A 27,547-nucleotide genomic window follows, 5' to 3' on the forward strand; every position below is an offset into this window, starting at 1 on the left:
AGTAAGGACTGATACATATTGTTAGGAAGCACAATAGTATTTGGAACCCTACTAAAAACTAGTTTACATCAGACATGGCATTTGTTTTACCCTTGTTTTTACCCCTCCAAATGGTACTGGATATAGTTGGGTACCATATCATAGATCTTTTACTAGTAACTATTAATAACCCTATTATTCAAAGTCCTTTAAGCACCTTTTATATGTAAAACATTATGTCAGGTGCTGAATAAGGTAGAAATATACAGTACCATGTTTGACTACAATAGTGTTACTTTCTAGCTGTGGCAATAACAGACTACCAGACAGAACTGGCGGTTCTTTGGGAGGTCTCCAAAGGAGTAAAATAGTACTGAAGAAAATAAAAAAGAACATGAGCATTGACCTGAGGATTCCAAAAACTGGGCTCTATTCCATCTCTGCCATTTCCTTGCTATGTGACATCAGACAACTCATTTCTCTTTCAGGTCTACCTTTTCATCCCTCACTCCTTCCATCCCCTTCCTCTAAAGGAGAAAAGCAAAGAAAATAATAAAAGGGAAAAGAAAAGAAGAGGTTATCCTAGAAGATCTCTAAAATGTAAGAATATGTGAGATGATTACTAATGAACTCTGTTGCATTGGGCTTCCCTTGCCTTTGATACATGGGTTGTTTAAGATCCCCTGGAGAAGGGAAAGGCTACCCACTCTAGTATTCTGACCTGGAGAATTCCATGGCCTGTAGAGACTTTCACTTTCTGTTGCATTGCCCAGATTATAGACTACAACTGGCTACGATCCTCTGCGCTGCCCTCATTTTCAGAGATGAAGAAATCGAGGTCCCAAATTCCCCCAATTCAGTAGCAGGTTAAGGCTCAGAACTTTTCTGATGCTGGTTTAAAAACCAAAACCAAAACCAAAACCCTGCACTGAATAGTGCATCTTTCAAAATGATTACTGTGACTCATAGAAAAAGCTTAAAATGTATCCTGGACATGGTTTACTAAGTGAGAAAAATGTTTCTTAAATTTTTTTTCGTATATATGAAAATGGGAGGAAAAGCTAGTGTATATATTGGAACAACGTGAACGATTCTTTCTTTAGGATCTTTCCTAATATTTATTTATTAGTATAAATTCTGTAACTATAGCAATGAAATTCCATTTGGCAGATGTGACCTGTTAAGCAAGTATACAAGTTGCATAGCAGTGAGGGGCGACAAGCAGATGCACCCGGAGAGCAGGAAGAGGCTCAGAAGTGATAAACTGCAAAATAGTTGTCCAGTTCGCAGTATTGTCCAGAGTCAGACGTAGGATAAGCCCTCCTGCAGCCCTGAAGGCGCTCAAGTTCGCACGCTTCCTGGCATTCTATTGATTCATACCTGCGTCCTTCAACAGGTAGCGCCAATTACAGCCCCCAAAGCACGGCCCCCTTGCATACTGGCCAATACCGCTGTCAATCAAATACTTCACAAGCCTTTCTAAATTTTCCCCTCCCCCTTTCATTGGCTCTTCCTTCGACCTATCCACAAATTTCTTCCGCGCCTCTCGACCGCGGAACTTGGCCCTTTTGAGCCCAGGATTGGAGCCGAGGCTGCTTCCGCTCACTGACGTAGCGGAGCTCTCCGCCCTTTTCTCGGGCCCCTTGCGGCCCGGGGAGGAGGAGCCGGGCAAGAGAGAGGGAGGGGGCTCGAGGGCGGGGCTTGCCTCCCACGGCGGGAGGGCGGAGCTTGCGGTGGAGCCTGCCTGCCTGCCTGCCCCGTTAGGACCTCGGAGAGCGCCAGGAGCCGCTACCAGAGGGACTGGAGAAGCGGCCGGAGCCGGGCCGGTCGGACGCCTGCGAGCCCGCTTCCCTCCGAATCCCCAGCTTTCCGGGCTGTCAGTCGGCTAGCGGCGGCTGAGGAAGGTGCCTAAGTCGGGAGTCAGATAGTCATCCCTTTGGGACGCCGCCGCCGCCGTCCAGCCGCGGCTCCCTCGCACCTGTGTGTGTGTCTGTGCGCGTGAGCGCCCGGGCGCGTAGGTCTGCGTGAGGGTGTTTGTGTGTTCGCGCGCCCGCGGGCTAGAGCCCCGCGCCTAGGCGCTCGGCCTGGGGAGGGACAGCGGGAGCGGCGGCTTTTCTCGCCCCGTCGGCTAAGGCAGGACTTGGGCGCAGCCGTCGTCGCCTCTGCCTTACGACCCCCAAGAGCCGCTGCCGTGCTGCTGGAGAGCGGACGCGCGGGTTGGCGCGGCTCCCGCTGCAGGCAGAGCGGGGCGAGGAGGGGTGGAGGGGGAAGAGGGGAGGGGGGAGGCGGAGGGAGAAGCGGAGGTAGTCGGCGCAGCAGCTCTCTCCTCCCGTCGGCTGTTGCTGTGGATCACCTGCAGGTGTTTGGGGGTACGGCTGTTCTGAGTGGGAAATAGAAGCACCCCCCGCGTCTCTTTTCCTGTTGAGAAAAAGCGAGCGTTGAAGATGTTGGGGGAGACCCCCGAAGGTGGTGGCAGAATAAATACTAGCTCCCTTCCACCACCATTTTTTTGAAAATAAAATACTCTGAGCTCAACCTTCAGGAGGAAAGCCCGCCTTTAAGAAAGAGATTCTTGGTTTGTGGGACTCTGGTTTGATTGTATAATAATGATGATATAATGCTAATGACGATGATGACACTGCCTTTTATTTTTACCTCGGTGCTGATAAAGCGTAGCTACAGCTGGGGATAAAGCCCTTGAAAATTTGATGTGTGAGGAGGAAATACTGGTGCCCTTGGAGTTTGTGTTTTATATTTTTGAAGGATATGCTTTTTATAATTAAAATTTGATAGAGTGATTCCCCTTCTCCTTTTTAAAAAACTCATGTAAAAATGGGGACTGGCTAGTGCCATGACTGATGAAACAAAGCTAAACACGAATTCCATGTATTAAGTCCCCCTTTCCTTTGAATTTCTCCACAGTTTTTAAAATGAAGAAGTTTAATTTCCGAAAAGTTTTGGATGGCTTAACGGCCTCATCCCCTGGCAGTGGCAGCGGCAGTGGCAGTAACAGTGGTGGCGGGGCTGGAAGTGGTTCCACACATCAGGCAGGGACTGCAGGGATTCTCAGAGAGGAGATTCAGGAAACCTTGACTTCAGACTATTTCCAAATTTGTAAGGTAAGTTTTGAATTGGCTTAAAGCTTATTCTTTATTTTACTGCTGTGAGGAAAGAATTAAAACACACCCTCTAAGGGCTGGAAATTGTTCAGGTGCTGGTATCAGAGAGTCTGGTGCAGAGAATTTTGTGGGTAAGTCAGTGTGTATTAAGATATTCCAGGCATCAACTTGAAAAGCAGTTATAGTTTAAGGGAAGTATTAATAAGCAAACATTACCAGTAGAATATGCAAGATAATATTAAGATTCAGTCTTGGAATACTTTTAAATTTAATATTTATGTATAGTTAATTCAGTGTTGTCACTCAGAGAAACTGATTTTACTGTTCAGTATAAAAGGATTAAAGCTATTAAGATGTTGCTAGAATTGAGAAGATAAGAGCTAGATGAATACATCCATTAAAAGATCTGAAGGCAGTGTTTGAAATTCTGAATAAAAACGTACCTAGGTTCTTAAATTCTTAATAAACAAATACTATGGGCTTAATACTTATAGGAACTCAAAAATAGACTGTGTTATTGTTTAGTGAGGAAACGTTTTAAGTAATTATACTTTAATATTGAGCTAATAAGCAAAAGAGTTTCTGATGGGGAGGGTGGAGAATTTACAAAACAAGCATTGTGTTCAAATATAGAAGTAGTTGTTTTATTTTCTGACATAAGGGGATTTATAATTTTTATTGTTTTTTTAGGAGGTAGCTTAGAAATGTGCTTTTAACTTTTTGTGTTCAATAAAAAAGTTACCAAGTCATTTATGTGCATGAGAAGAAATAGTAAATTTTTGAAATCATAGGAATTAAGTATTACTTTTTTGAGTAATTCAACACAAATTTTTTTGAAATTATTAAAATTGTTTTTGTAGTAAACAAATTATATGTAGTAAATCATGTGTAATGGGGTAAGTTTCAATTATTGTCTTAGTCTGTGTTGCCAGTAGGGTCACTATAAAAACAAGTCTTTAATTATTAAAATATTATAAACTAGTTTACGTAAAAGTGAATTTATTTAGAATTAGGTTAAACAGATTTAGTCCTAACCTGCTCTGTGAAATTTGTATACAGTACAGTTTTATACAAAGTTGTGTACAATTTTATCCTTACTTTAAAATAATAGATATTTTGTCAAATAAGGGAGGCGCTTAATGAGACAAATATGTAAAAGGGCCCTAAAGGCCAGATTTAAACTGCTAGGCAGGGGAATTATGTCCAGATTCTCTAATCTTTGATGTATTGCTATTACCATTCTAAGATTCTGAAAACAATTGCCTAAGTGTCTCAGTTCATGAATGTGATAGTAATGCAGGAGAGTTTTAGTAGAGTTAAAATTGATATAGAAAAGATAAACTTCTGAAACAGCATGGCACTGGACTCTTGAGGTTATAGAGCTGGTAGATAAGGTTTTAGGGGAAAGCAAGAGAGGAAAATAGGACAGATAATCACCTACTTATTTATGTAGGCAAGAGATAGTCAGGCTAAGTGGCAAAAGTTAAATATGTATTATTTAAAAAAAACATATGGCATGGTAGGAAGAACACCGACCTAGGAATCAGAAAATTTGTATTTTATTTAAAACTCTGTCACTTGTCAGCCATATAATCTTTGGTAAGACGTTTATCTCCTTGTGACTTGAATTTCTCATCTGTAGTATGGTAATCGGGCTTCTGTAAGTATTTCTGCTCTTCTTACCTGAAAGGATTGGGAAGATCAAACAAGATGATTAGGTGAAGGCAATGTATAAGTTGGAAGAGGCAATGAAACACACATTTATATTATTGTTAAAGTTTTAAAATCACCTTGTTCTTGATAGAATGACTATAACCAGTGGGCTATAAAATATTAAGTAATAATATTCAAAGAAATTATAAGGATAGATAGCTATGTGTGCTGAACACTAATAGTATTGAAATTTCACCAAGTGGGGAAAGTGCTGTGACATCCTTAGATAGGAATATAGTTAATTTTAAAAAGTGGTTGCATGATTTTAGGTTTTCTGGATTGTAACAAAGTATATAAAGATGGATTAAAGATATCCCAAAATTAAGACTGTTGCTAAAATGGGGAATTAATTTGAACTCACTGATTAAATGTGTAAAAGATATTCATTTCTGAGTACTAAACAGTTGGTACCTTCTAAGTACTTCTGTCTTTTCAGTATGGCTAAAATTAAAGTATGAATCTGCTCTTTTGAAAACCATCTTTTTTTCCGTTATTTGATTGGTCTTCAAATCATATTCTATTTTTTTAGTATTTCCATTTTTCCCTTTACATCATCTTCAATACTTGTTTATTCTATCATGTTTTCTTGCTTGGTCTCTTGAAGTCACTTCCTAACTGATCTTCTCACCTCATGTTTTACCCCATTCCAATTCATTTTGTTATAATGGTTATCTCTGAATTATAATGTTATTTATGTCATTATCCTGCTAAAAATTCTATGTTGGTTTCCCTGGAGCAGTTGGTGATCTACAAACAGAAGTCTTTGTTTTTTATATTTGGTTTTGTTATATGATATTATGCCTAGGCAGGTAGTAGGACATTTGCTAGCCTTATAAAAATACAGGCTTTATAATCAGTGACACATCTCTAAGGATTTCAGAAACAAATGGTGGAAGAAATTTTGGTTCAAGGTCAGCAAAAAACAGGTTAATGCATTTTTTTACTGCAATCTGTTTTAAGTTCAGTGTGTATGCGTTTGAATACCCGGTGTTGTTCAGATATTTGTATGGCCTTTTTGAAATATTGAACTGCCTTTTCTGAACTTGAATTTCATGAAAACAGTTTGAAACTACTGCTCTGTACACTAAACTTCAGACTATTTAACTTGATATAGTTCCTTTTGGAAGGGGCTTGTGTTTACCTTTCCATCCTTGTTTCTTTGATGCTCTAGATATAGTGCATTCTCAGAAAGCACCGTTATTTTCTCATATCTCAATGCCTTTTCTTAGCTCACTGCTTCTGATTAGCATATCTCTTCCAGCTTTAATATAATTGGAGAATTCCAGTTACCTTTCATTACTTCATAGTTCGAACACCATCTATATGAAACCAACTCTGACCACTGCGTTCCTCATCTACCTACCCCAGACAGAGTTAGGGTTTCTCCTCATGTCTCTTTTTTCCTGTAGCATCTGCCATGATGTGAATTTAGCAACTTATTGTGTTTTAAAAAGACTTTTGACACTATTATACTATGAACTCTTTGGGAAACAATTATATTTTATTTTCTTCTCATTGTTAGGGTGCTCACTACCTTTTAGGCCAGTGGTTCTCAACTCTGCCTAAAAGAAAGATTTCTAGCTCTACTCTAGTCCTAGAAAGTCAGTTTCTAGGGATGGGGCCTTGGCACTTATATCTTTTAAAAAGTACCCACAGGAGATTCTGATGCACAGTCAATATTGAGAATCAGTATAGTAGGCACTTGATGTCCTTTATGAATGAAGTAGCATATCCATGGTTCATTGATTAATTGAAAGGAGATTGAAGCATAAAGTCATTGATAATATATATCTCAAACTTTTAAACATGCATCAATTTACAAAGCACCTGATAACCCATCAAGATTTTTCTGTTGCATATTGATTCTCTGATTGAAGTTCTGTGTGGACTTCTTATTCATAATGTGGACTTCTTATTCATAAATCATCCCAAATTCATTATGTGCAATTTTCAGTTTTTGTTTGTTTAAAATAGAATAAGGATATTTATGCTTTCAGAGGAAATTTAAGTGTCAGATGATGTATATACACACACACACACAGACACATACGTATTTCAGTAAGCAGATTATACTTGTGTGTATGATCTAGATGATATATATATATGGAAGTATATACAAAGTATAGATGAACAAACGTATGTGTGTGTATGTATTTTTTCTAGATTCATTTTATGTTTATCCCTACAGTTACATGGCCCGTACCTACTTAGTCTGGGAGCTTGAGAGTGTGAGTATTCTAGCTACAGAGTTTAGTAGTTTTGAACATTTAATGAACCATTAATATCAACCTGTGTTTTACAAAGAGAATGCAAGTTGGTTAAATTAAAATTAGAAAGCTTCATCTGTAAGATATCCCATTTAACCTTCATAACAGTCCTGTAAAGACGTCAATGGTAGTATTATATTTTTCTTTTACTGAGAAAATATCTGAGACCAGAGAATTTACCTCTCCACAGTTGGTAAGAGACATAGCTAAGTTTAATGCTCTGATTTTTCATCCTCAAATCCAGTACTTTTTCTGCTTTATTTTTCTCACTTATTAGAATAGGCAACATAATTAATTCCTCAGGAAACATAGAGACTTTGAGAAGGTAGAGATTATTCTGTTGCCTCTCCCTAAAAAGTACTTCCCAAATCTGACCATGTCTCTTCTCTTGCTTGGGCTACTATTTATTGCCTTAAAAGAGTTTCTTTTAAGAGTTTCTTAAAAGAGATTCCCCTGCTTTCACTGGGGCCTCACCACAGTCTCATAATAGGTAGAAGAATCCTTTAAAAATTTAAATCATATCATGTCATTCCTGCTCAGAATTTTTCAATGGTTTTTCATTTCTCTTAAAAATAAAATCAGAAGTTCTGTTATGTCTTGCTGCTGCTGCTGCTGCTAAGTCGCTTCAGTCGTGTCCGACTCCTGCGACCCCATAGACGGCAGCCCACCAGGTTCCCCCATCCCTGGGATTCTCCAGGCAATACTGGAGTGGGTTGCCATTTCCTTCTCCAATGAATGAAAGTGAAAAGTGAAAGCGAAGCCGCTCAGTCATGTCCGACTCACAGCGACCCCAGGGACTGCAGCCCACCAGGCTCCTCCGTCCATGGGATTTTCCAGGCAAGAGTACTGGAGTGGGGTGCCATTGCCTTCTCCTGTTATGTCTTATAAAGCTCTAAATGATCTGACCCCAGATAGACATCATTTTCAACTGTTTTCTGTTACTTACTCTGCACCAGCTACACTTGCTTTCTTACTATTTCTCAAAAAAGTTCCTGTCTCAGGGCTTTTTGCATTTGCTGTTTCCTTTACATGAACACTTTCCCCCCCTACCCCCAAATAATTACATTACTTGTCTTTATATCATTCAGTTCTTGGTTCAGTTGTTAACTTCTCAGAGAGATCTTCATTGACCGCTGCTCATCACCTTTGCTCTCTACCCTTATCCTGATTATGTTTTCTTGATAACACTTACAACTAACTTATTAAATTATGTTTACTTGCTTGATTTTTGCTTTGCCTATTATAATATAACTCCATGAGGACAGGGCTTTATTTTGTTCACAACTGTCTCACTAATTCATAGAACAGAGCCTGCCACATAGAAGGCAGTCAAATAATTGTTGAATGAATGAATGAAAACTAGGAATCTCGTAGAGTGATGTATTAAGAGAAAACTAGATATTCTGAACAATTTTTTTTGGAAAATACTTTTATTAAATACATCTTATATTACATAAACACAAGGAAGCCATTGAGCAAAAGAGTGACACCACTCTAGGAACATGGTACATATTTTTTAGAAAGATATGGAAAAGAAGATTGTAGGAAGATTCAGTTAAATTTATTTAAGTTTTTATTTTTGTTTCCAAACGATTTTTTCAGGGGAACAATTTAGAAGTATTAGATTGACAGTGACAAACACATGGGGTATTCTAGACCTAATTAACTAAATAGACAAAAATAAATATATCACTAGAAACAGATGGCATAATCCCTAAAGTTTGAATAAATTCTTAAATTAGCCAACTCACTCTTCATCAACATTTATAAGTTGATTTTATAAATGGTCATGGTGTGAGAGCCAACATACAGATAACTAGTGTAACTTCTTACATGGGAATGGATTGTAATCATGATCGTCATACCAGATGTGATATCAGATCTTCCCAGAGAAACAAGTGTAAGGTCAGAAATATAGTCGTGGACTGTGGAGAGTTGGGCTTTCCAGGATCTTGAAAAGCTGAAAGGAGATTAATTGCCTAGATATCTTTTCTCCAGGTTTTTCATTGTCTCCATAGTCTTCTAATTTAGTATCATTTACTTTGGAGGGTCTGTAACTGAAGTTGGCACAGTCCATAATTATAGTTCCCTGTTTCTGCAGTTTTCATTCATTCAAGGAACTATACAAGATTGTCTGAGATGTGTGGACTTGTCTTATTCTATACTTATAAATGGGTAGAATAAAAGATAGTACAGTTGACACTGCAAGATCATTTATTATGGATAAAGCATCTGACAAAGACTTCAAGCTCCTGTCACCACAATGGACTGTAGCAAATAGGCAACTTTAAGAATAGTAACTGAGACAAACCAGATAAATTAAGCACTCTTGTTGGGATTGAGATATTAACAAATTTAAGAGCCAAATATAATTAAAATAAATTAATTTTAAGAATTGGAAAACCAAAGCCAAGCTATTTCAGTGTTCTAAACTCTCAACTTTGCCGACTAAGGTCTGTCTAGTCAAGGTTTTTCCAGTAGTCATGTATGGATGTGAGAGTTGGACTGTGAAGAAGGCTGAGCGCCAAAGAATTGATGCTTTTGAACTGTGGTATTGGAGAAGACTCTTGAGAGTCCCTTGGACTGCAAGGAGATCCAACCAGTCCATTCTGAAGGAGATCAGCCTTGGGATTTCTTTGGAAGGAATGATGCTAAAGCTGAAACTCCAGTACTTTGGCCACCTCATGTGAAGAATTGACTCATTGGAAAAGACTCTAATGCTAGGAGGGATTGGGGGCAGGAGGAAAAGGGGACAACAGAGGATGAGATGGCTGGATGGCATCACTGACTCAATGGACGTGAATCTGGGTGAACTCTGGGAGTTGGTGATGGACAGGGAGGCCTGGCATGCTGCGATTCATGGGGTCGCAAAGCGTTGGACACGACTGAGCGACTGAACTGAACTGAAAACTCTCTACTTTGCCTATCCTGAGAGCATAAGAGTGCAGGGGCAAGCTCAAGTAAGGGATTATAGATTTGTAGGAAATATGATTACAAATTTTTTAGGTTACCATAGAGAATAATTATGTTTTCTCACAAAAGGTCCTTTGGTGCTAGTATATTGTCAGCAAATTGGGCTGTTGGTCTCATTTAGTATGGCAGTTCTTATGTTCTTAAGAACAGTGGTGTGATGCTTTGTCTCAATATAGAACTAATTTAAGATCTTATATAGTTTCTGACTTAGGATTATCAGTAGTGATTAAACCAAATTCCTATTTCTTGAAGGTTAGTGCATTTCTATAGACCCCTTCTGCCTTCACTTGAAGATGTGCCTGTGAAAAATCATAGTTTCATAGTTTACTTGTAATGATAGAATGATTATATTGATTTCCTACAATATAGTTTTATGAACCATATACATAGTAGTTTAATAGCAATAACTTTGACTACATCTGTTAGAAGTTTCAAGTAGAAGCCCTGTTTTAAACGCTTTTTAAATTGAGGTTTTTCCTACTTAATTGTCAAAATAAGTATCTTTTATAAAAGATCTTATAGCAAGGGTCCTTTTTTAATTTTAAAAAGGTAACTTTTCTTGATTATTTTTAAAGGGCTAATCTTTTAATGTGTGTTAAACACAAGTGTTTTTATTTAAAAATATGTATTAAGCATATATTTTTTTAAAATTTAATTTTTACTTTATTTTGCTTTACAATACTGTATTGGTTTTGCCATACGTTGACATGAATCCGCCACGGGTGTACATGAGTTCCCAATCCTGAAAAGTGATTAAGTTTTAGAAATAAAGAAAATTGTATTTAAAGGATTTATAGAAGATAGTTGTAAAGAACAGAATATAAAACCTCTAAAAAGTGCATAATAAGCCTACCTGTACAGAGGCTTGATTAAATGGAGCATTCATAGTCACTGAAGGCATACAACAAAAAGGTATTTTGACAAGTTTAATTTTTCCAAAGATATTTATTATACAGAGTTAAAAATGGCTGGAACATAAATCATTCTCAACCAACTGACTATAATGAGTGAAATAATGTGTTTTGGTTGATGTATCAGAGAAATCACTCATGATACTTTCTGGACTTACGTAAAATATTAGGAAGAAGAGTATGATTTTAGTTCTATTGAAGGCCCAGATATACCAATTGTTATTAATGGTATAGAGAATGAATTTGAATATATTATGTAACGATGATACATAATCAATATAATGAATTTTAATTAAAATATGTAGTATTTAATGTATTAATTTTAGTAGCATCTTATAGCTGGGTTATGTATGTACAGTAAGTATATCTCTTGAATTGGAAGTAGCATAAAAGCAACGAATAATGGGGGTTTTAAATGTAGATTTAAGGAGTAGCCAGAGAAAATTGTTATGTTTTTTCAGTTTTTCTGCTCTGTTAATCACCTGTACATTTCAGTCACATTAGAAATCTGGTACTTTACTTAAATGAAGACAATAAATTAGGCGATCAAGAAAATTGATTGGATGGCTGAATGTTCAGTCTGATTTGTTCACTGTAAATTGACTAAAGACCTGTCTTTAAGTCTTCAAACTAAAAAAGGTTGAAAAGTAGTACAGAAAATTGAGAAGTTAGATTGTGTCTGGGAGAAATATTTACTGATTGTAAACATTTAAGTAGATGGAAATGTAAGGCTAGCAAAAGAGGTGAGAGAACTTAGCACAATGATATGAGGAAAACTCAAAAGTAGAGACAGATAATCTGAAAACTTTCTTTAGAAAGAATATTAAGAAAGAGAACTTCAAGGGTGTCTTAGCATTGCAGAGAGATCAAGGATGGTGGAAACAGAAGAAATGAAAAACAACAAACAAGTCAGAAGTACCAAGAGACAGCTGAATTAGACCAAGAGAAAGTTGATTAGGGCAAAGATATTTATAGTAAGATGATGGATAGAATTAAGATCACACGATAATAGAAAATAGAATTGTTAGAATCAGTAATTTTAAGATTAAGTGTGTAAATTGGTTTTAAATAAGAGAAAAGTGTTGGGAAAGTAGTAGAGATGGTCGATTCTGTAGCATTTTGGTATATTGTGGGGGACGGTTAATGCAGTTGACCCACGGAAGAAATTGAGGCTACCGGAAAGGGGAAAGTAGCATAGGTAAAAGTACCTGCTCTTTAAGATAATAAGGGTATCTTTCTAACAGAGTTTAGAAATTTGCAATGGCTTATTTTACACAAATGTCACCAGCAGATTATTATTTTGTCAACAATGCTGTTGTCTCCTTTTAGCACCAGACTTAGACCTCCATCATTCATGGTATAGATATACTCTTACAAGATAATTCCCATCTCGCTCTTAAAACCAGGTTAGCAAATGATATAAAAGCTTTGTTGTTTTGTTTTTCAAGACAAAGGCAAGCTTCCCTAAACTCGAATTTATAGTTTCTAAAAAACAAAAACAAAATAAGACACAAGAGAAAGAAATATACTGAACAATAAAAAATTATTTAAACCAGAAAAAGATAGTAAGGGGTCTGAGTTGGAAATTTTTTCTTTACTTGAGGCAAATACATATTTCATTTGAATTCTCAGTAAACTTTATGCTTTATCTCCATATAAAAATTTGTGGGTCTGCTAGAAGATTGTATTAGTTTCTTATTTTGGCTTCAACAAATTACCAAAAACTAATGGCTTAGAACAGCACAAATCTATTATCTTATAATTCAGGTGGTTAGAAGTTAGAAATAGGTGTCACTGGCCTAACATCCAGTCATTGGCAGGACTGCATTTCTTTCTGGAGGGCCTAGGAAAGAGTGTTTTCTTGTCCAGCTTTTATAGGCTATTCACAATTCCTTGACTGGTGGCCCCCTTCTATCTTCAAAGCCTTCTATCTTCAAAATTGAATCTTTCTCACATTACATCCTTTGACTCTTAAGTTTTCTGCTTTCCTCGTCGTTTTCTGCTTTCCTCGTCTATGTTTTAAGACACTTGTGATTACATTGGTCCCATAGGATAATCCAGGTTAATTTCCCAATCTTGAGGTCCACTGATTAGCAGCCTGCATATCATCTGTAACCCTTCTCTCCTCTTTGCCATATAACCTAATATATTCACAGATTCTTTCAGGAACCATTATTCTGCCTATCACAAAGATGCTCTTTACTTTCACCTATCTTTTGTTTTTGTTATTTTATGGAAAACATAATATTAATAACAGTATTATAATAAACTTTTGGCTTCAACAATTGAAAAACATAATATTAAGAACAGATAGTATTATAATAAACTTTTGGCTTCAACAATTTTTGTAAATCTTCACTTACCATTTCATTATTTTAATGCAGACCCCACATGTTATGCCTTTTTATTGAATATCTAAAAAACTTCAGATATCAGATAAAGGCTCCCCCCTTTAAAATAATATAAACCCCAACCATTGTCACATCTAAAAACATGAACAAAATTTCTTTTTATAATCTAATATGCAGTTAATGTTTAAATTTCCTAGATTGTTCCATAGTATCATAGTACCAGTTGTGTCTGACTCATTGCTACCCCATGGACTATATAGTCCATGGAATTCTCCAGGCCACAGTGGGTAGCTGTTCCCTTCTTCCCAACCCAGGGATCAAACCCAGATCTCCCGCATTGCCGGTGGTTTCCTTGCCAGCTGAGCCACAAGGGAAGCCCAAGAATATTGGAGTGGGTAGCCTATCCCTTCTCCAGAGGATTGTCCCGATCCAAGAATCAAACCAGGGTCTCCTGCATTGCAGGCGGATTCTTTACCAGTTGAGCTATTGGGGAAGCCCTAGATTGTCCCATAGTATCATTTTTTTTTTTTTAATTTTTACTTTGCTTTGGAGTATAGCTGATTAACAGTGTTGTGATAGTTTCAGGTGGACAGCACAGTGACTCACTCATACACATACATGTATCCATTCTCTCCCCAACTCTCCCATCCAGGCTGCCACATAACATTAAGTAGAGTCCCCTGTGCTAAAGAGTAGGTCCCTGTTGGTCATCCATTTTAAATACAGCAATATGTACATGTGTTGGGATCCAAATAAGACTCACATTTCATTTTCATCTGACCTGAACTCATCTTTAGTTCAGTTTGTGTCATGTTACATTTTGTTTTGAGATCTGCTATCCTGTGCTTTCATGTGTGTTGTTGAATATAGGCTCTTTGATTCATTTCTGAACTGGATGACTATATGTGAGGAAGTGAGTGGGCTGTGCAGTGTACCGCAAGATGAAAAGTAGACTTTAAAAGTTATTTTCTAGAGATGGTCACATCTTTTAAGGAGTTGGAAAAATAATAGTTTAAATCAGTCGTGTCCAACTCTTTGTGACCCCATGGACTATACAGTCCATGGAATTCTTCTCCAGGCCAGAATGCTGGAGTTGGTAACCATTCCCTTCTCCAGGAGATCTTCCTAACCCAGGAATCGAACCCAGGTCTCATGCATCGCAGGCGGGTGAGCCACCAGGGAAACCCAGTATTTTAAATTAGCCTCAACTATTCATACCTTGTGTTGCTACTGTTGGGTGTATTTCCCTAAGAATATTAGAAAAGAGGAAAGTGTAAAAGACATAGGATATATCAAAGTAAAAAGAGTGGAGTAGATTATTTAGGTTGCACTCAATGGTTTTAATTTTTATCTATGAAATTAGTTACTGGAGGGATGGGATCCAGTTACATGTATCTATTTAAGTGAATATTTAAAAGACAAGTGAAAAAAAGAAAGTATTTGCAAGGACTCACTCTGTATACTTAGAATATTATAGCAAGAAGCTGAAAGTAGATTGGTCAGGTGTGTTAATGTAGATTTCTACTACATTATAGGATATCAGAGGGCAGTAAGAAGAGAATCAGAATACTGATGAGGAACATACTTTGATATTGAGAACTCCATTTATAAATAATTTGTACACTTGTTACTGGTTACTTATATAATCTGAAAGACTCTTAGTAGTTTATTATTGGATCTTTTTTGCTTTTTTCCAGTTCTGTCTTAACCAAAGTTCCTTTGCTACTTGAGGTAATACTTTTTAAAATCCTGATTTTATTGAGATGTAATGACATACAGCAGTGTAAAATTTAAGGTGTACAACATAGTGATTTGATATGCATTCATCATTAAGTGATGATCACAAGTTTATGTACATCTATCATCTCATATGGCTTCCCTGGTGGCTCAGAGGTTAAAGCATCTGCCTGCAATGTGGGAGACCTGGGTTCGATCGCTGGGTTGGGAAGATCCCCTGGAGAAGGAAATGGCAACCCACTCCACTATTCTTGCCTGGAGAACCCCATGGACGGAGGAGCCTGGTAGGCTACAGTCCACGGGGTCGATCTCATATAGGTACATAATTAAAGAAAAAATTTTTCATGTGATAAAAACTTGTAGGATTTACTCTTAATAACTTTAATATGTAATCAGCAGTGTTAATTATATTTATCATGTTGTACATTACATACCTGGTACTTGTTTATTTTGTAACCAGAGGTTTGTACCTTTTGATTTTATCCAGCACCTAACCCCCTACCCCCAGCCACATCTAGTAACCACAGATCTGATCTCTTTTTCTGTGAGATTTTTGTTCATTTGTTCTTGAAGTATAATTGACCTACAACACTACATCAGTTCCTATTATGCAACATAGTGATTCGATATGTCTCTACATTTCAAACTGATCAATATTTAGTATTCTTTTGTTTTGACACAGTATTGGGTATTAGACTAGGCATCAGGTGAATCCATGTACTTATTATATACTTACTTATTGAAAGTCTGTATTATGTATAACTATATTAGGCACTTTTAAATCGGGCCATCATCTTTTTAGAGTGAGTTTGCAAGACTACTACACACTACATGAACCATTTATATTTTTTATGTGATTAAGGATTTGCATCATGTGTATTTCATTTTCTGTAACTTTTATGAAACTTCTTCTTTTATTCTTTTTTAATGAAAATTTTAAAAAATGGCTGAAATTTTTTGTTTCTTCCCTCTTTATTGTTTCTTCCTCTTTATTTGTATTTTTGTATCATTTTTAATGTGTTTACTCTCTGTTTCTATTCTCTTGGCTAAAAGGTCTCTTATTCTAAAATGAAAGAACTTGGAAAATGTTTAAAGCCTATTTTTTGGCCACAATTTTCATTCTCCTAACCAGTCTAATAGTTTTATTGCCATTATTAATATACTAAAAGTCACAGATTGTCTTTTATTTATCAATATTCTCTTGAAAAGTATTTAAACTTGTATGCTTAATGTAATCCTCAAAGAATTATTTTCAAATCATGCTATCTGATAACTAACCTAATTTCTATCTTTATAACAAAGCAGGTTTATACATTTATTATAGATTTTTTTATTTAAACATTTTTTCATATGTTCATGTATTTTATCCTGAGAAGAACTGTAGGTTTAAGAAACTTTGAAAAAGGTAAATACAGAGAGGATAGGTTGCTACAAGTAGAACACTTGATAGTTGAGCGAACATAGGAAAGAGCAGGGAAAGAATAATTTGACATATAATTTACACATCATAAAATTCACAGATTCTAAGTGCTCACTTCAGTGAGTTTTCAGATATATCTACTTGTGTAACCAGCAGTCAAAATATGTATTGGATATCTTATTAAATTTTCTTAAAATTTCTTCTTGCCCCTGTCCAGTCAGTTGCCCACTCCCACTGCTTTCCAAAAGCAGCAAATTCTGAACTTTTGTCACCATAGCTTAGTTTTGCCTGTTTTTGACTTTCATATAAGTAGAATCATACAGCATATATTGTGTGTGTATATTTGTGTGTGTGTGTATCTTCTTTCATGCAGCATAATGTTTTTGTTATATGTCTGTTGAATCTACCAGCAATTTGTCTCTTTTTTATTGCTGAGTAAGCAGCCATGAAATGAAAAGACGCTTACTCCTTGGAAGAAAAGTTATGACCAACCTAGATAGCATATTCAAAAGCAGAGACATTATTTTGCCGACTAAGGTCCATCTAGTCAAGGCTATGGTTTTTCCTGTGGTCATGTATGGATGTGAGAGTCGGACTGTGAAGAAGGCTGAGCGCCGAAGAATTGATGCTTTTGAACTGTGGTGTTGGAGAAGACTCTTGAGAGTCCCTTGGACTGCGAGGAGATCCAACCAGTCCATTCTAAAGGAGATCAGCCCTGGGATTTCTTTGGAAGGAATGATGCTAAAGCTGAAACTCCAGTACTTTCGCCACCTGATGTGAAGAGTTGACTCATTGGAAAAGACCCTGATGCTGGGAGGGATTAGGGGCAGGAGGAGAAGGGGACCACAGAGGATGAGATGGCTGGATGGCATCACGGACTTGATGGACGTGAGTCTGAGTGAACTTTGGGAGTTGGTGATGGACAGGGAGGCCTGGCATGCTGCAATTCATGGGGTCGCAAAGAGTCGGACACAACTGAGCAACTGAACTGAACTGAATTGAGCAATCCATCAGTTTCCCAGGCGGCACTAGCGGTAAAAAACCCACCTGCCAATTCAGGAGACATAAGAACTGTGGGTTCGATCCCTGGATTGGGAAGATCTCTTGGAGGAGGGCACAGCAACCCACTCCAGTATTTTTGCCTGGAAAATCCCATGGACAGAGCAGCCTGGAGGGCTATAGTCTGAGGGCTGCAAAGAGCCGGACACAACTAAAGTGACTTAGCGTGGATGCACGCAGTAGTCCATCAGATATTTTTTATTGAAAAATTATGTTTCCATTATACATATAAACATGCTCATAAGAGAAAATACAACAAGGTAGAGAGAAAGACAATTCTAAATCATTCAGATTTGTACTTTGAAGACTCAGATGCAGATGAATAGTGATTTTTTGAGGTTCATTTTATATCAGCATTTTTTGCTTGGTCTTTTGTTATGTGGAATTAAATTATCACCCAAATGAGAAGAGCGGCTGCTTTTTCCAAGCTTGTATAGCAAGGGAGTCAGTGACCATTACTTGCTTTTGGAAAGGCTCAAAGGCCAGCAAGAAAGTGGGGAAAGCTTTATAGTGAAAAAAGGAGTAGGTGTCAGGTATGCTTTTTTAAAAATTGAAGTACAGTTGATTTACCATGTTGTATTAGTTTCAGGTATACAGATCTTTGTTGTTTATTTTATTCATAGTAGTATGTATCTGTTAATCCCAAGGTCCTAATTTATCCCTCCTCCACTCTTCCCTTTGGTAAGTATAAGTTTGCTATGTCTGTGAGTCTGTTTCTGATTTGTAAATACGTTCATTTGTATCATTTTTTTAGATATCACATTTAAGTGATATTATATGATGCTCATCTTTCTCTCTGTAACTTACTTCACTTAATATGGTAATCTCTGGGTCCATCCAGGTTGCTGCAAATGGCATTGTTTCAATCTTTCTTTTATGGCTCCGTAAGGTAGGCTCTTATTGGAGGCTGTTGACATGGGAAGATGGAGGCAGGCTAGCTGTAAGAAGGGTGTCCTGCGTGATTGGTTTAGGAATCATATTTGACATATTAGTACTGAATTTGAAGTCTTAGGAGGAGAGGTCTGCAAGAATTAGGGACCCCAGCAGTCATTGACCACATCTTAATGTTCTGGGCTGATAGTTGCAGAGGTGGTGGTTTGGCTTCCTGGAATCATGCTGCAGGGATTGTGGTTAGGTTTCCTGAGCTTACAGTGGCAGAGTGTTTGGGCCAGAGGTCTGATGTCATACTTGGTCCAGCATCACATATCGTATGTTCAGTCTCTCAGTGGTATTTTGGTTTGTGTTACAGATCTTATGTAGAATTCTACTTACTAGGGTTTTTTTTTGCTTAGTATTAAGCACAAGTATTTTCTTCATGTTGTAATGAATTTTTTCTTAACATAAATTTAATGGGTTTATAAAACTCCATCTAGTGGATGCACTCTTCCTTTATTATTGGAAATTCTTGTTTCAGTTTTGCCATTCTATTAATAATGGTGTTACAAATGTCTGTGAGCATTAAACTTTCAACATATTTAATATTATTTCCTTAGACTGGATTCCTAGAGGTAAAATAGTTGAGTTATATAGACTTATATGTAAATTAGGTTATATATATAGGTTTATTTCTTGTTGGATTACTTTCCAAAAGGACTTGACAATTTAAACCCATTTTAGTAACATGTAACTGCCATTTAAATAATAGTCACCAGCTTTAGATATTTAAAAATATTTTTCCAATTCAGTAGATGAAAAATAGAATTTATAATTATTTTAATTTGTAGTTTTTGATTAGTAGTGACTTTGATTATTTTTCCATATATTTATTATCCAGCTGAGTTTCTTCTTTCATGAATTATTTTTTTCTGTCCTTTGAAAGTGAGAGTGTTAGTCACTTAGTTGTGTCTGACTCTTTGCCATTCCAGTATTCTTGCCTGGGAAATCCCATGGACAGAGGAACCTGCAGGCTACAGTCCATGGGATTGCAAAAGAGTTGGACATACCTTAGTGACTAAGCAATAATATCCATACCATACTGACAATTTTCAGGCTAAAGACTGGTCAAAATAATGTGTAGGCTGGGTTTTACAATATTTAAAAGAAAATGCAGTACCTGTACCCATCAATGAAAGATTGTATACATATAGTCAAACAAATCTGGGTTTATTACAACAAAGAGATTACATACTATAGGGAAACATGAGATTTTCCAGTAAGAGGATGTTAGGAAGGTCTTTTTGTAGAATTTGTGTTTGTGTTAGATGATTTTAGTAAAGTTCAAAGAAGTATGAATTGAGTGTTGTTAGAAAGTTGGAGACATTTCTGTCATTTGGTATCCTAAGAATTTTTATCCAGGAAGCAGGAGGAATGGTATAAAGCTATAATTGCTGAAGAAGCAGCTGTTGCTTATGCCAGCTAGATGAGGGGAACATTTAATCATTAGTGTGGTTTGTGCAATGTTCTTATGTTTATCTGATCCCCAGACATGGTTCTGCAGTGGTTTTGTTTTTATCTCGCTTCATAGAGTGGCCTTGTTTGATGCTGTTTTTCTGTGAAATTGTTCATGTTCAACAGGAGAACACCATGGCCCGCCTAACTGTTAGTACAGGGCAAGCTCCAGCAGACAGCTGTTAGAGGCTGCTTTTTTTTTTTTAATCTTTCAGCAATTTATTACTTTTAAAGTAGCTTTTGGTAAGCAGGCCTGGTTCAATACTTAGACAAGAGAAACTTTTCTTATTAAAAGCCAACAATCCATATTGATTGATTTGAGTTTGTTATATGATTTTTGGACAACAACTATTGTTTAGTACAATTATTCTGAATAAGTATGATAATTTTTTGTTTTCATTTGCCCTATTTCTCCATTTATTCACGTTTTCTTTTCCTCTCCATTTTGAGAAAATAATGCAGAGTCTGTTTTATCCATAAAATACTCCCTGACAGGCAGCCAGGTAACTCTCATTCTAGTTTTTTAAGGAACTTCTATACTCTTTTCCATAGTGCCTGTACCAATTTACATTCTGACCAACAGTGTAAGAGGGCTCTTTTTTCCTATACCATTTCCATCATTTATTGTTTGTAGACTCTTTGGTGATGACCATTCTGACTGAAATGAGGTAGTACTGCATTGTAGTTTTGATTTGCATTTCTCTAGTAATTAGCAATGTTGAGCATTTTTTCAAGTGCCTTTTGGACATCTGTTTGTCTTCTTTGGAGAAATGTCTGTTTAGGTCTTCTCCCCATTTTTTGATTTGATTGTTTGATTTTTTTTTAATTGAGTTGCATGGGCTGTTTGTATATTTTGGAGGTTAAGCCCTTGTCTGTCACCTCATTTGCAAATATTTTCTCCCATTCTGTGGGTTTTCTTTTCATTTTATTTATGATTTCCTTTGCTATGTAAACACTTTTAAGTTTAATTAGGTTCAATTGTTTACTTTTTTAAAATGTTTTTTAAATATAAATTTATTTATTTTAATTGGAGGCTAATTACTTTTGTTTTTATTTTATTACTTTTGGAGATAGATTGAAAAAGATATTGCTGTGATTTATGTCAAAGTGTTCTGCCTTTGTTTTCTTCTATTTTTACAGTATTTGGTCTTACATTTAAGTCTTTAATCCATTTTGAGCTTATTTTTGTGTATGGTGTTAGAGAATTTTCTAATTTCACTCCTCTACATGTAGTTTTCCAGTTTTCCCAACACCAGTTATTGAAGACTTTCTTTTCTCCATTGTATAGTCTTTCCTCCTTTGTAGTAGATGAATTTACCATAGGTACATAGGTTTATTTTGGGGATTTCCATATTGTTCCATTGAGCTATATTTCTGGTTTTGTGCCAGTACCATACTGTTTTGATTCCTGTAGCTTTGTAGTGTAGTCTGAAGTCAGGGAGCTAATTCCTCCAGCTCCATTTTTCATTCTCAAGATTGCTTTTTCTATTTAGGATCTTCTGTATTTCCATACAAATTAAAAGTTTGCTCTAGTTCTGTGAAAAATGTCATTGGTAATTTGGTAGGGATTGCATTGAGTCTGTAGATTGCCTTGGGTAATATATTTACTTTAATAGAATTGATTCTTTCAATCCAAAAACACCAGTATTCCTTTCCATCTCCTTGTGTCGTCTTCAGTTTTGTTCATCAGTGCCTTATAGTTCTCAGAGTATAAGTCTTTTGCCTCCTTAGGTAGGTTTATTCCTAGGCATTTTATTCTTTTTGATGTGATGGATAATGAAATTGTTTTCTTAATTTCTCTTTCTGATCTTTCATTCTTATTTGTAAATCAATGCAACACATTTCTGTGCGTTAATTTTGTATCCTTGCAACTTTACCCAATTCATTGATGAGCTCTAGTAATCTTCTGGTAACATCTTTAGGATTTTCTATGTATATTATCATGTAATCTGGAATTGTGACAGTTTTACTTCTTTTCTTCCGACTTGGATTCCTTTTATTTCTTTTTCTTCTGAGATTACTGTGGCTGGCACTTCCGAAACTATGTTGAATAAAAGTGGTAAGAGTGGATGTCCTTGTCTTGTTTCTGATCTTAGAGGAAATGCTTTCAGCTTTTACCATTGAGTATGATGGTAGCTGTGGGTTTGTCATATGTGACTTTTGTTATGTTGAGGTATGTTCCCTCTGTACCCAATTTCTGGAGAGCTTTCTAACATCATAAATGGATGTTGAATTTTATGGAAATCTTTTTATGCATCTGTTGAGATGTAGCCATTTTGAAATTGAAGCACATAAATGAAGATTTGAAGTAACTCTACCTTTTCTGAGAGTTCAACCAGCAAATTAATTTAGTATTTTTGTATAGCTATAATTATACAAAATTCCACTCACTATGAAAATAAAACTTATTTAAAAAAAAAACTATTTATAGAAGTAAAACTAATTTTTGAAACCCCTATGGGAAGCTCTGTTGTGTATGAGTGAAGTAAGCTATCTATAATACTCTGATTTTTCTTCTGAACTCTATGATATCAGGTAAGCCAGTTATTTTAACTAAGTTCCAGAGAGAACTTATCTTCTGGCTCACATCACTGCAAACATTTTACAATGCTGAAATAGTTTCACTTCTGTTTTTCAGACCCTTTATTTTTAGTCATGTACTGGCAAACATATATTATTTGATAAAAGAAAATTATGTGAGGTAAAAGAATATCCTTAGCATACGTATTTGGGGGATAGAGTTGTATTTGGGAAAAGGACGGCCAAACTATTGAATGAAACATATTAAAAAACTTAACTTACTGAGTGTTTTGGAGATTTAGGCAAGGAGGTTCATAGGGCATAGTCACAGAAGGCAATTAATTTGTCTAAAGAGTGTTGTATTCACTTGCTTTAGTGGGATCATATATAGGTAGAGGTTAAGATTCATGATGAAAGGTTGGAAGGAAAGCGTGATGTAGAACTGTGATACCAGTTGGTATCTTGCTTCATTCATTTAATTGAGCTGTGTTTTTACAAATAAAGTAGGTATCTTGTGGAATAAAATACAGTTAAGGTCTTATTTATTTTTTACTCACTTTGACAATCTCTATCTTTTAATTGGTGTATCTAATCTTGATGTTTAAAACTGTTATTAATGTAGTTGGATTAACATATATTATACTTACTACCATTTTCTGTTTGTTGCTTTTGTTCTTTGTTTTGTTTCCTTGTCTTAGACTCTTTTTCTATCTTTTCTGGTTTTAGCCGAACATTTTATATGATTCAGATTTCTCTCTTTCCTTAACTTATCAATTATACTTCTTTTTTATGCTTTTTAGTGATTGTCCTTGAGTTTGCAGTGTACATTTACAACTAATCCAAGTCCTCTTTCAGTTCAGTTCAGTTCATTTCAGTCGCTCAGTCGTGTTCGACTCTGCAACCCCATGAATCACAGCAAGCCAGGCCTCCCTGTCCATCACCAACTCCCGGAGTTCACTCAAACTCATGTCCATCGAGTCGGTGATGCCATCCAGCCATCTCATCCTCTGTCGTCCCCTTCTCTTCCTGCCCCCAATCCCTCCCAGCACCAGAGCCTTTTCCAATGAGTCAGCTCTTCACATGAGGTGGCCAAAGTATTGGAGTTTCAGCTTCAGTATCAGTCGCTCCAATGAATACCCAGGACTGATCTCCTTTAGGATGGACTGGTTGGATCTCCTTGCAGTCCAAGGGACTCTCAAGAGTCTTCTCCAACACCACAGTTCAAAAGCATCAATTCTTCAGCAGTCAGTCTTCTTCACAGTCCAACTCTCACATCCATACATGACCACTGGAGAAACCATAGCCTTGACTAGACGGACCTTTGTTGGCAAAGTAATGTCTCTGCTTTTCAATATGCTATCTAGGTTGGTCATAACTTTCCTTCCAAGGAGTAAGCATCTTTTAATTTCATGGCTGCAGTCACCATCTGCAGTGATTTTGGAGCCCCCCAAAATAAAGTCTGACATTGTTTCCACTGTTTCCCCATCTATTTCCCGTGAAGTGATGGCACCAGATGCCATGATCTTCGTTTTCTGAATGTTGAGCTTTAAGCCAACTTTTTCACTCTCCTCTTTCACTTTCATCAAGAGGCTTTTTAGTTCCTCTTCACTTCCTGCCATAAGGGTGGTGTCATCTACATATCTGAGGTTATTGATATTTCTCCCAGCAATCTTGATTCCTCCTCTTTAGTGTATTCCAAATGTCTCCCACCTGTCCCTTTTAACATTACTGTCATTTATTATAATCATCAAATGCATTGTTGCTATTATTGCATTATATACATGCATTGTTGCTATTATTATTTGGAACAGAATATCATCTATTAGACCAATTAAGAATAAGAAATATAAAACTATTTTTATCCTCTGTTTATTCCTTCTCTTACACACTACTTTTCTTTATGTAGTTTAAGTTTCCGACCTTTATCATTTTCCTTCTATCTGAAGAATTTCTTTTAATGTTTCTTGCAAGGTAGAGCTACTGGTGACAGATTCATTCAATTTTTTTTTCTGTGTCTGAGAAAATTTTTATTTCTCCTTTGCTTTTGAGGAATAATTTCACAGCACACAGAAACCCAGGTTGGTGTTTTTATTTTTTTCCTTTAAACACATTAAATATTTTACTCCACTGTCTGATTTTTGGGCCCCCAAATCACTGCAGATGGTGACTGCAGCCACGAAATTAAAAGATGCTTGCTCCTTGGAAGAAAAGCTATGACCAATCTAGACAGCATATTAAAAAGCAGAGACATTACTTTACCAACAAAGGTACGTTTAATCAAAGCTATGGTTTTTCCAGTAGTCATGTATGCATGTGAGATTTGGACTATAAAGAAAGCTGAGTGCCAAAGAATTGATGCTTTTGAACTGTGGTGTTGGAGAAGGCTCTTGAGAGTCCATTGGACTGCAAGGAGATCCAACCAGTCCATCCTAAAGGAAATCAGTCCTGAATATTCTTTGGAAGGACTGATGCTGAAGCTGAAACTCCAGTACTTTGGCCACCTGATGTGAAGAACTGACTCCTTGGAAAAGGCTCTGATGCTGGGAGGGATTGGAGGCAGGAGGAGAAGGGGACAACAGAGGATGAAGTGGCTGGATGGCATCATGGACTCAATGGGCATGAGTTTGAGTAAAGTCCAGGAGTTGGTGATGGACAGGGAAGCCTGGCATGCTGCAGTCCATGGGTTGTAAAGAGTTGGACATGACTGAGCAACGGAACTCAACTGTCTTATTGCTTATGTGATTTCAGAAAAGTCTCTTTAGAGAAGCCTGATGTAGTTCTTTTTTCCCCCCCCCCGATACAGTTCTTATCCTTGATTCTCTATGGGTAAAGTTTTGTTTCTCTGACTTCTTTCAAGATTTTTCTCCTGATCTTTGATTTTCTATAGTTTTAAGATGAAATGCCTAGATACATATTTTTTTTGGTATTTATCCTGGTTGGAATTCTCTTTGAGTTTCCTGGAACTGTGATTTGATGTTTTTCATTACTTTTTGGAAATTCTCAGACATTATTGTTTCACATATTTCTTTCTTCTCTTTCTCATATACCCATTGCATGTGCTACACCTTCTGTAATTGTTCCTTAGTTCTTGGATATTCTCTTCTGATTTATTTATTTTTTTTGTATTTGCATTTCCAAGCTTTGGAAGTTTCTGTTGACATTTCTTCAAGCTCACTTGCTCATTTCTCAGCTATGTCCAGCTTATTGGTGAACCCACCAAAAGCATTCTTCATTTTATAATGTTTTATTCCTAGCATATTTTTTATTCTTAGAGTTTCTGTCATTATGCTTACATTACCCACCTATTCTTGCATATCATCCACTTCTTCCTTTAGAGCCTATAGCATAGTATCATAGTTGTATTTAATTCCTGGGCTGATAGTTCCAAAATTTCTGTCATATCTGAAGCTGGTTCCAAAGCTTTTCTCCTCAAACTGTGTTTTTTTTTTTTCTTTTGGCCTTTCAATAATGTGTTACAATGTTTTGTTAAGGGCCAGAGATGATATATGGTTTATTTTTCCCATGATTAGGTAACCTTCTTACACAGCACATTATGGAATATGAACACACAAATGAAGTTCAGGACTCTTTTACTTGGCTTGTGCAGCTAGCATGCTGCTGCTGCTGCTGCTAAGTCGCTTCAGTCATGTCTGACTCTGTGCGACCCCATAGACGGCAGCCCACCAGGCTCCCCGGTCCCTGAGATTCTCCAGACAAGAACAATGGAGTGGGTTGCCATTTCCTTCTCCAATGCATGAAAGTGAAAAGTGAAAGTGAAGTCGCTCAGTCGTGTCCGACTCTTAGCGACCCCATGGACTGCAGCCTACCAGGCTCATCCATCCATGGGATTTTCCAGGCAAGAGTACTGGAGTGGGGTGCCATTGCCTTAGCATGTTATTTAACACAGAATGTTATTTTGCTTAGTTGCTAAGTTGTGTCCGACTCTTTCATGACTCTGTAGATTGTAGCCTGCTAGGCTCCTCTGTCCACGGGGTTTTCCAGTCAAGAATACTGAAGTGGGTTGCTATTTTCTTCTCCAAGGGATATGCCCAACCCAGGGATTAAACCTGCATCTGCTGCATTGGCAGGTGGCTCTTGGGAAGCCCTGGGATACAGATTGAAGGCTTCCAAATCTTAGGGAAACCATTGAATCCCTTGGAAATAATTTAAAATCATCACAAGATTTTAGACATGGAAGAGAATTTAGAGATAATAAAATCTAAGTGCAGAAATCAAGTTCAAAGACAGTAAGATTATATTAAAATAACGTTAAGGTTACACATTGTTGACTGTTATATTTTTGCCAGGTTTTTGCAAAGGAAAATAACCCATTCTGTGTTACTGAACTAGAGATGTAGCTTGAACTCTATTTTAATAAACACCTCATATATTTTATTTAATATAACAAATATATTTCCATATTCTATTAATGACCTTTTATTAATGTTAATCTCTTGACTGCCAGTTCTTATTCAAATAATGCTTTCATGTGTCTCTTTGCGTTTAACAAGTCATACAATAACATTGTGCTTTTATCATGCCATTTTTGTACTCAGCAACTTTATTTTGGGATACATTTTTATTTTGGTTTTAACTGAGCTTTTAGAATAAAAAACTGTGACATGTTTTTCAAAATTCTGTTGAAAGTATAAATAATTTTTTCATTTAAAATTATAGGATGGTGTGATGCAGTACTTACCATCTCATCACTTTGATAAAATGTCTGCTCTATACATAAATGTCATTATTTAGAGCAGAAAACAGCAGATTTCACAGATTTTTTAATTTGGAAAGTTAACTACACACTTAATTTTTGACAGTTTGTGTCAGATACGCTGTTTGCTTTTGTACTTAAATGCATTTTGAGATGTTTGAAGTTAAGTGAAAAGAGGAAAAATAAGTTTAAAGTTACTGATTTACTTTGAAAAGGTAAATGAGTTCTGTTTTCCTTTCTCTGCTGCATATCTTTAATTTTCATAGTAAATTAGCAATGGATAATTACTTTGCAAACAACTCAATGATTGCTTCATTTTTATATTTGAAATTGGTTCTGAAAGGAAAACTAGATAGCAATCTTCTCTTAGTCTCCTTAAGAAAAGAAATTAAAAGA

At 36.6% G+C, this 27,547-nt stretch overlaps 1 protein-coding gene across 1 annotated transcript in view; it reads left to right on the plus strand.

Moving 5' to 3' along the window:
• Window positions 1-2,909: 2,909 nt before the first annotated feature.
• Window positions 2,910-27,547, plus strand: part of STXBP5L (syntaxin binding protein 5L) — a 308,945-nt gene continuing 284,307 nt past the window's right edge. Inside the window, exon 1 of the mRNA XM_052639468.1 lies at window positions 2,910-3,098. Within this exon, the coding sequence (XP_052495428.1) occupies window positions 2,910-3,098 (189 nt within the window). The remainder of the gene's footprint in view (window positions 3,099-27,547) is intronic.

This window comes from Budorcas taxicolor, chromosome 1 (genome assembly GCF_023091745.1).
Source record: "Budorcas taxicolor isolate Tak-1 chromosome 1, Takin1.1, whole genome shotgun sequence".
NCBI lineage: Eukaryota > Metazoa > Chordata > Mammalia > Artiodactyla > Bovidae > Budorcas > Budorcas taxicolor.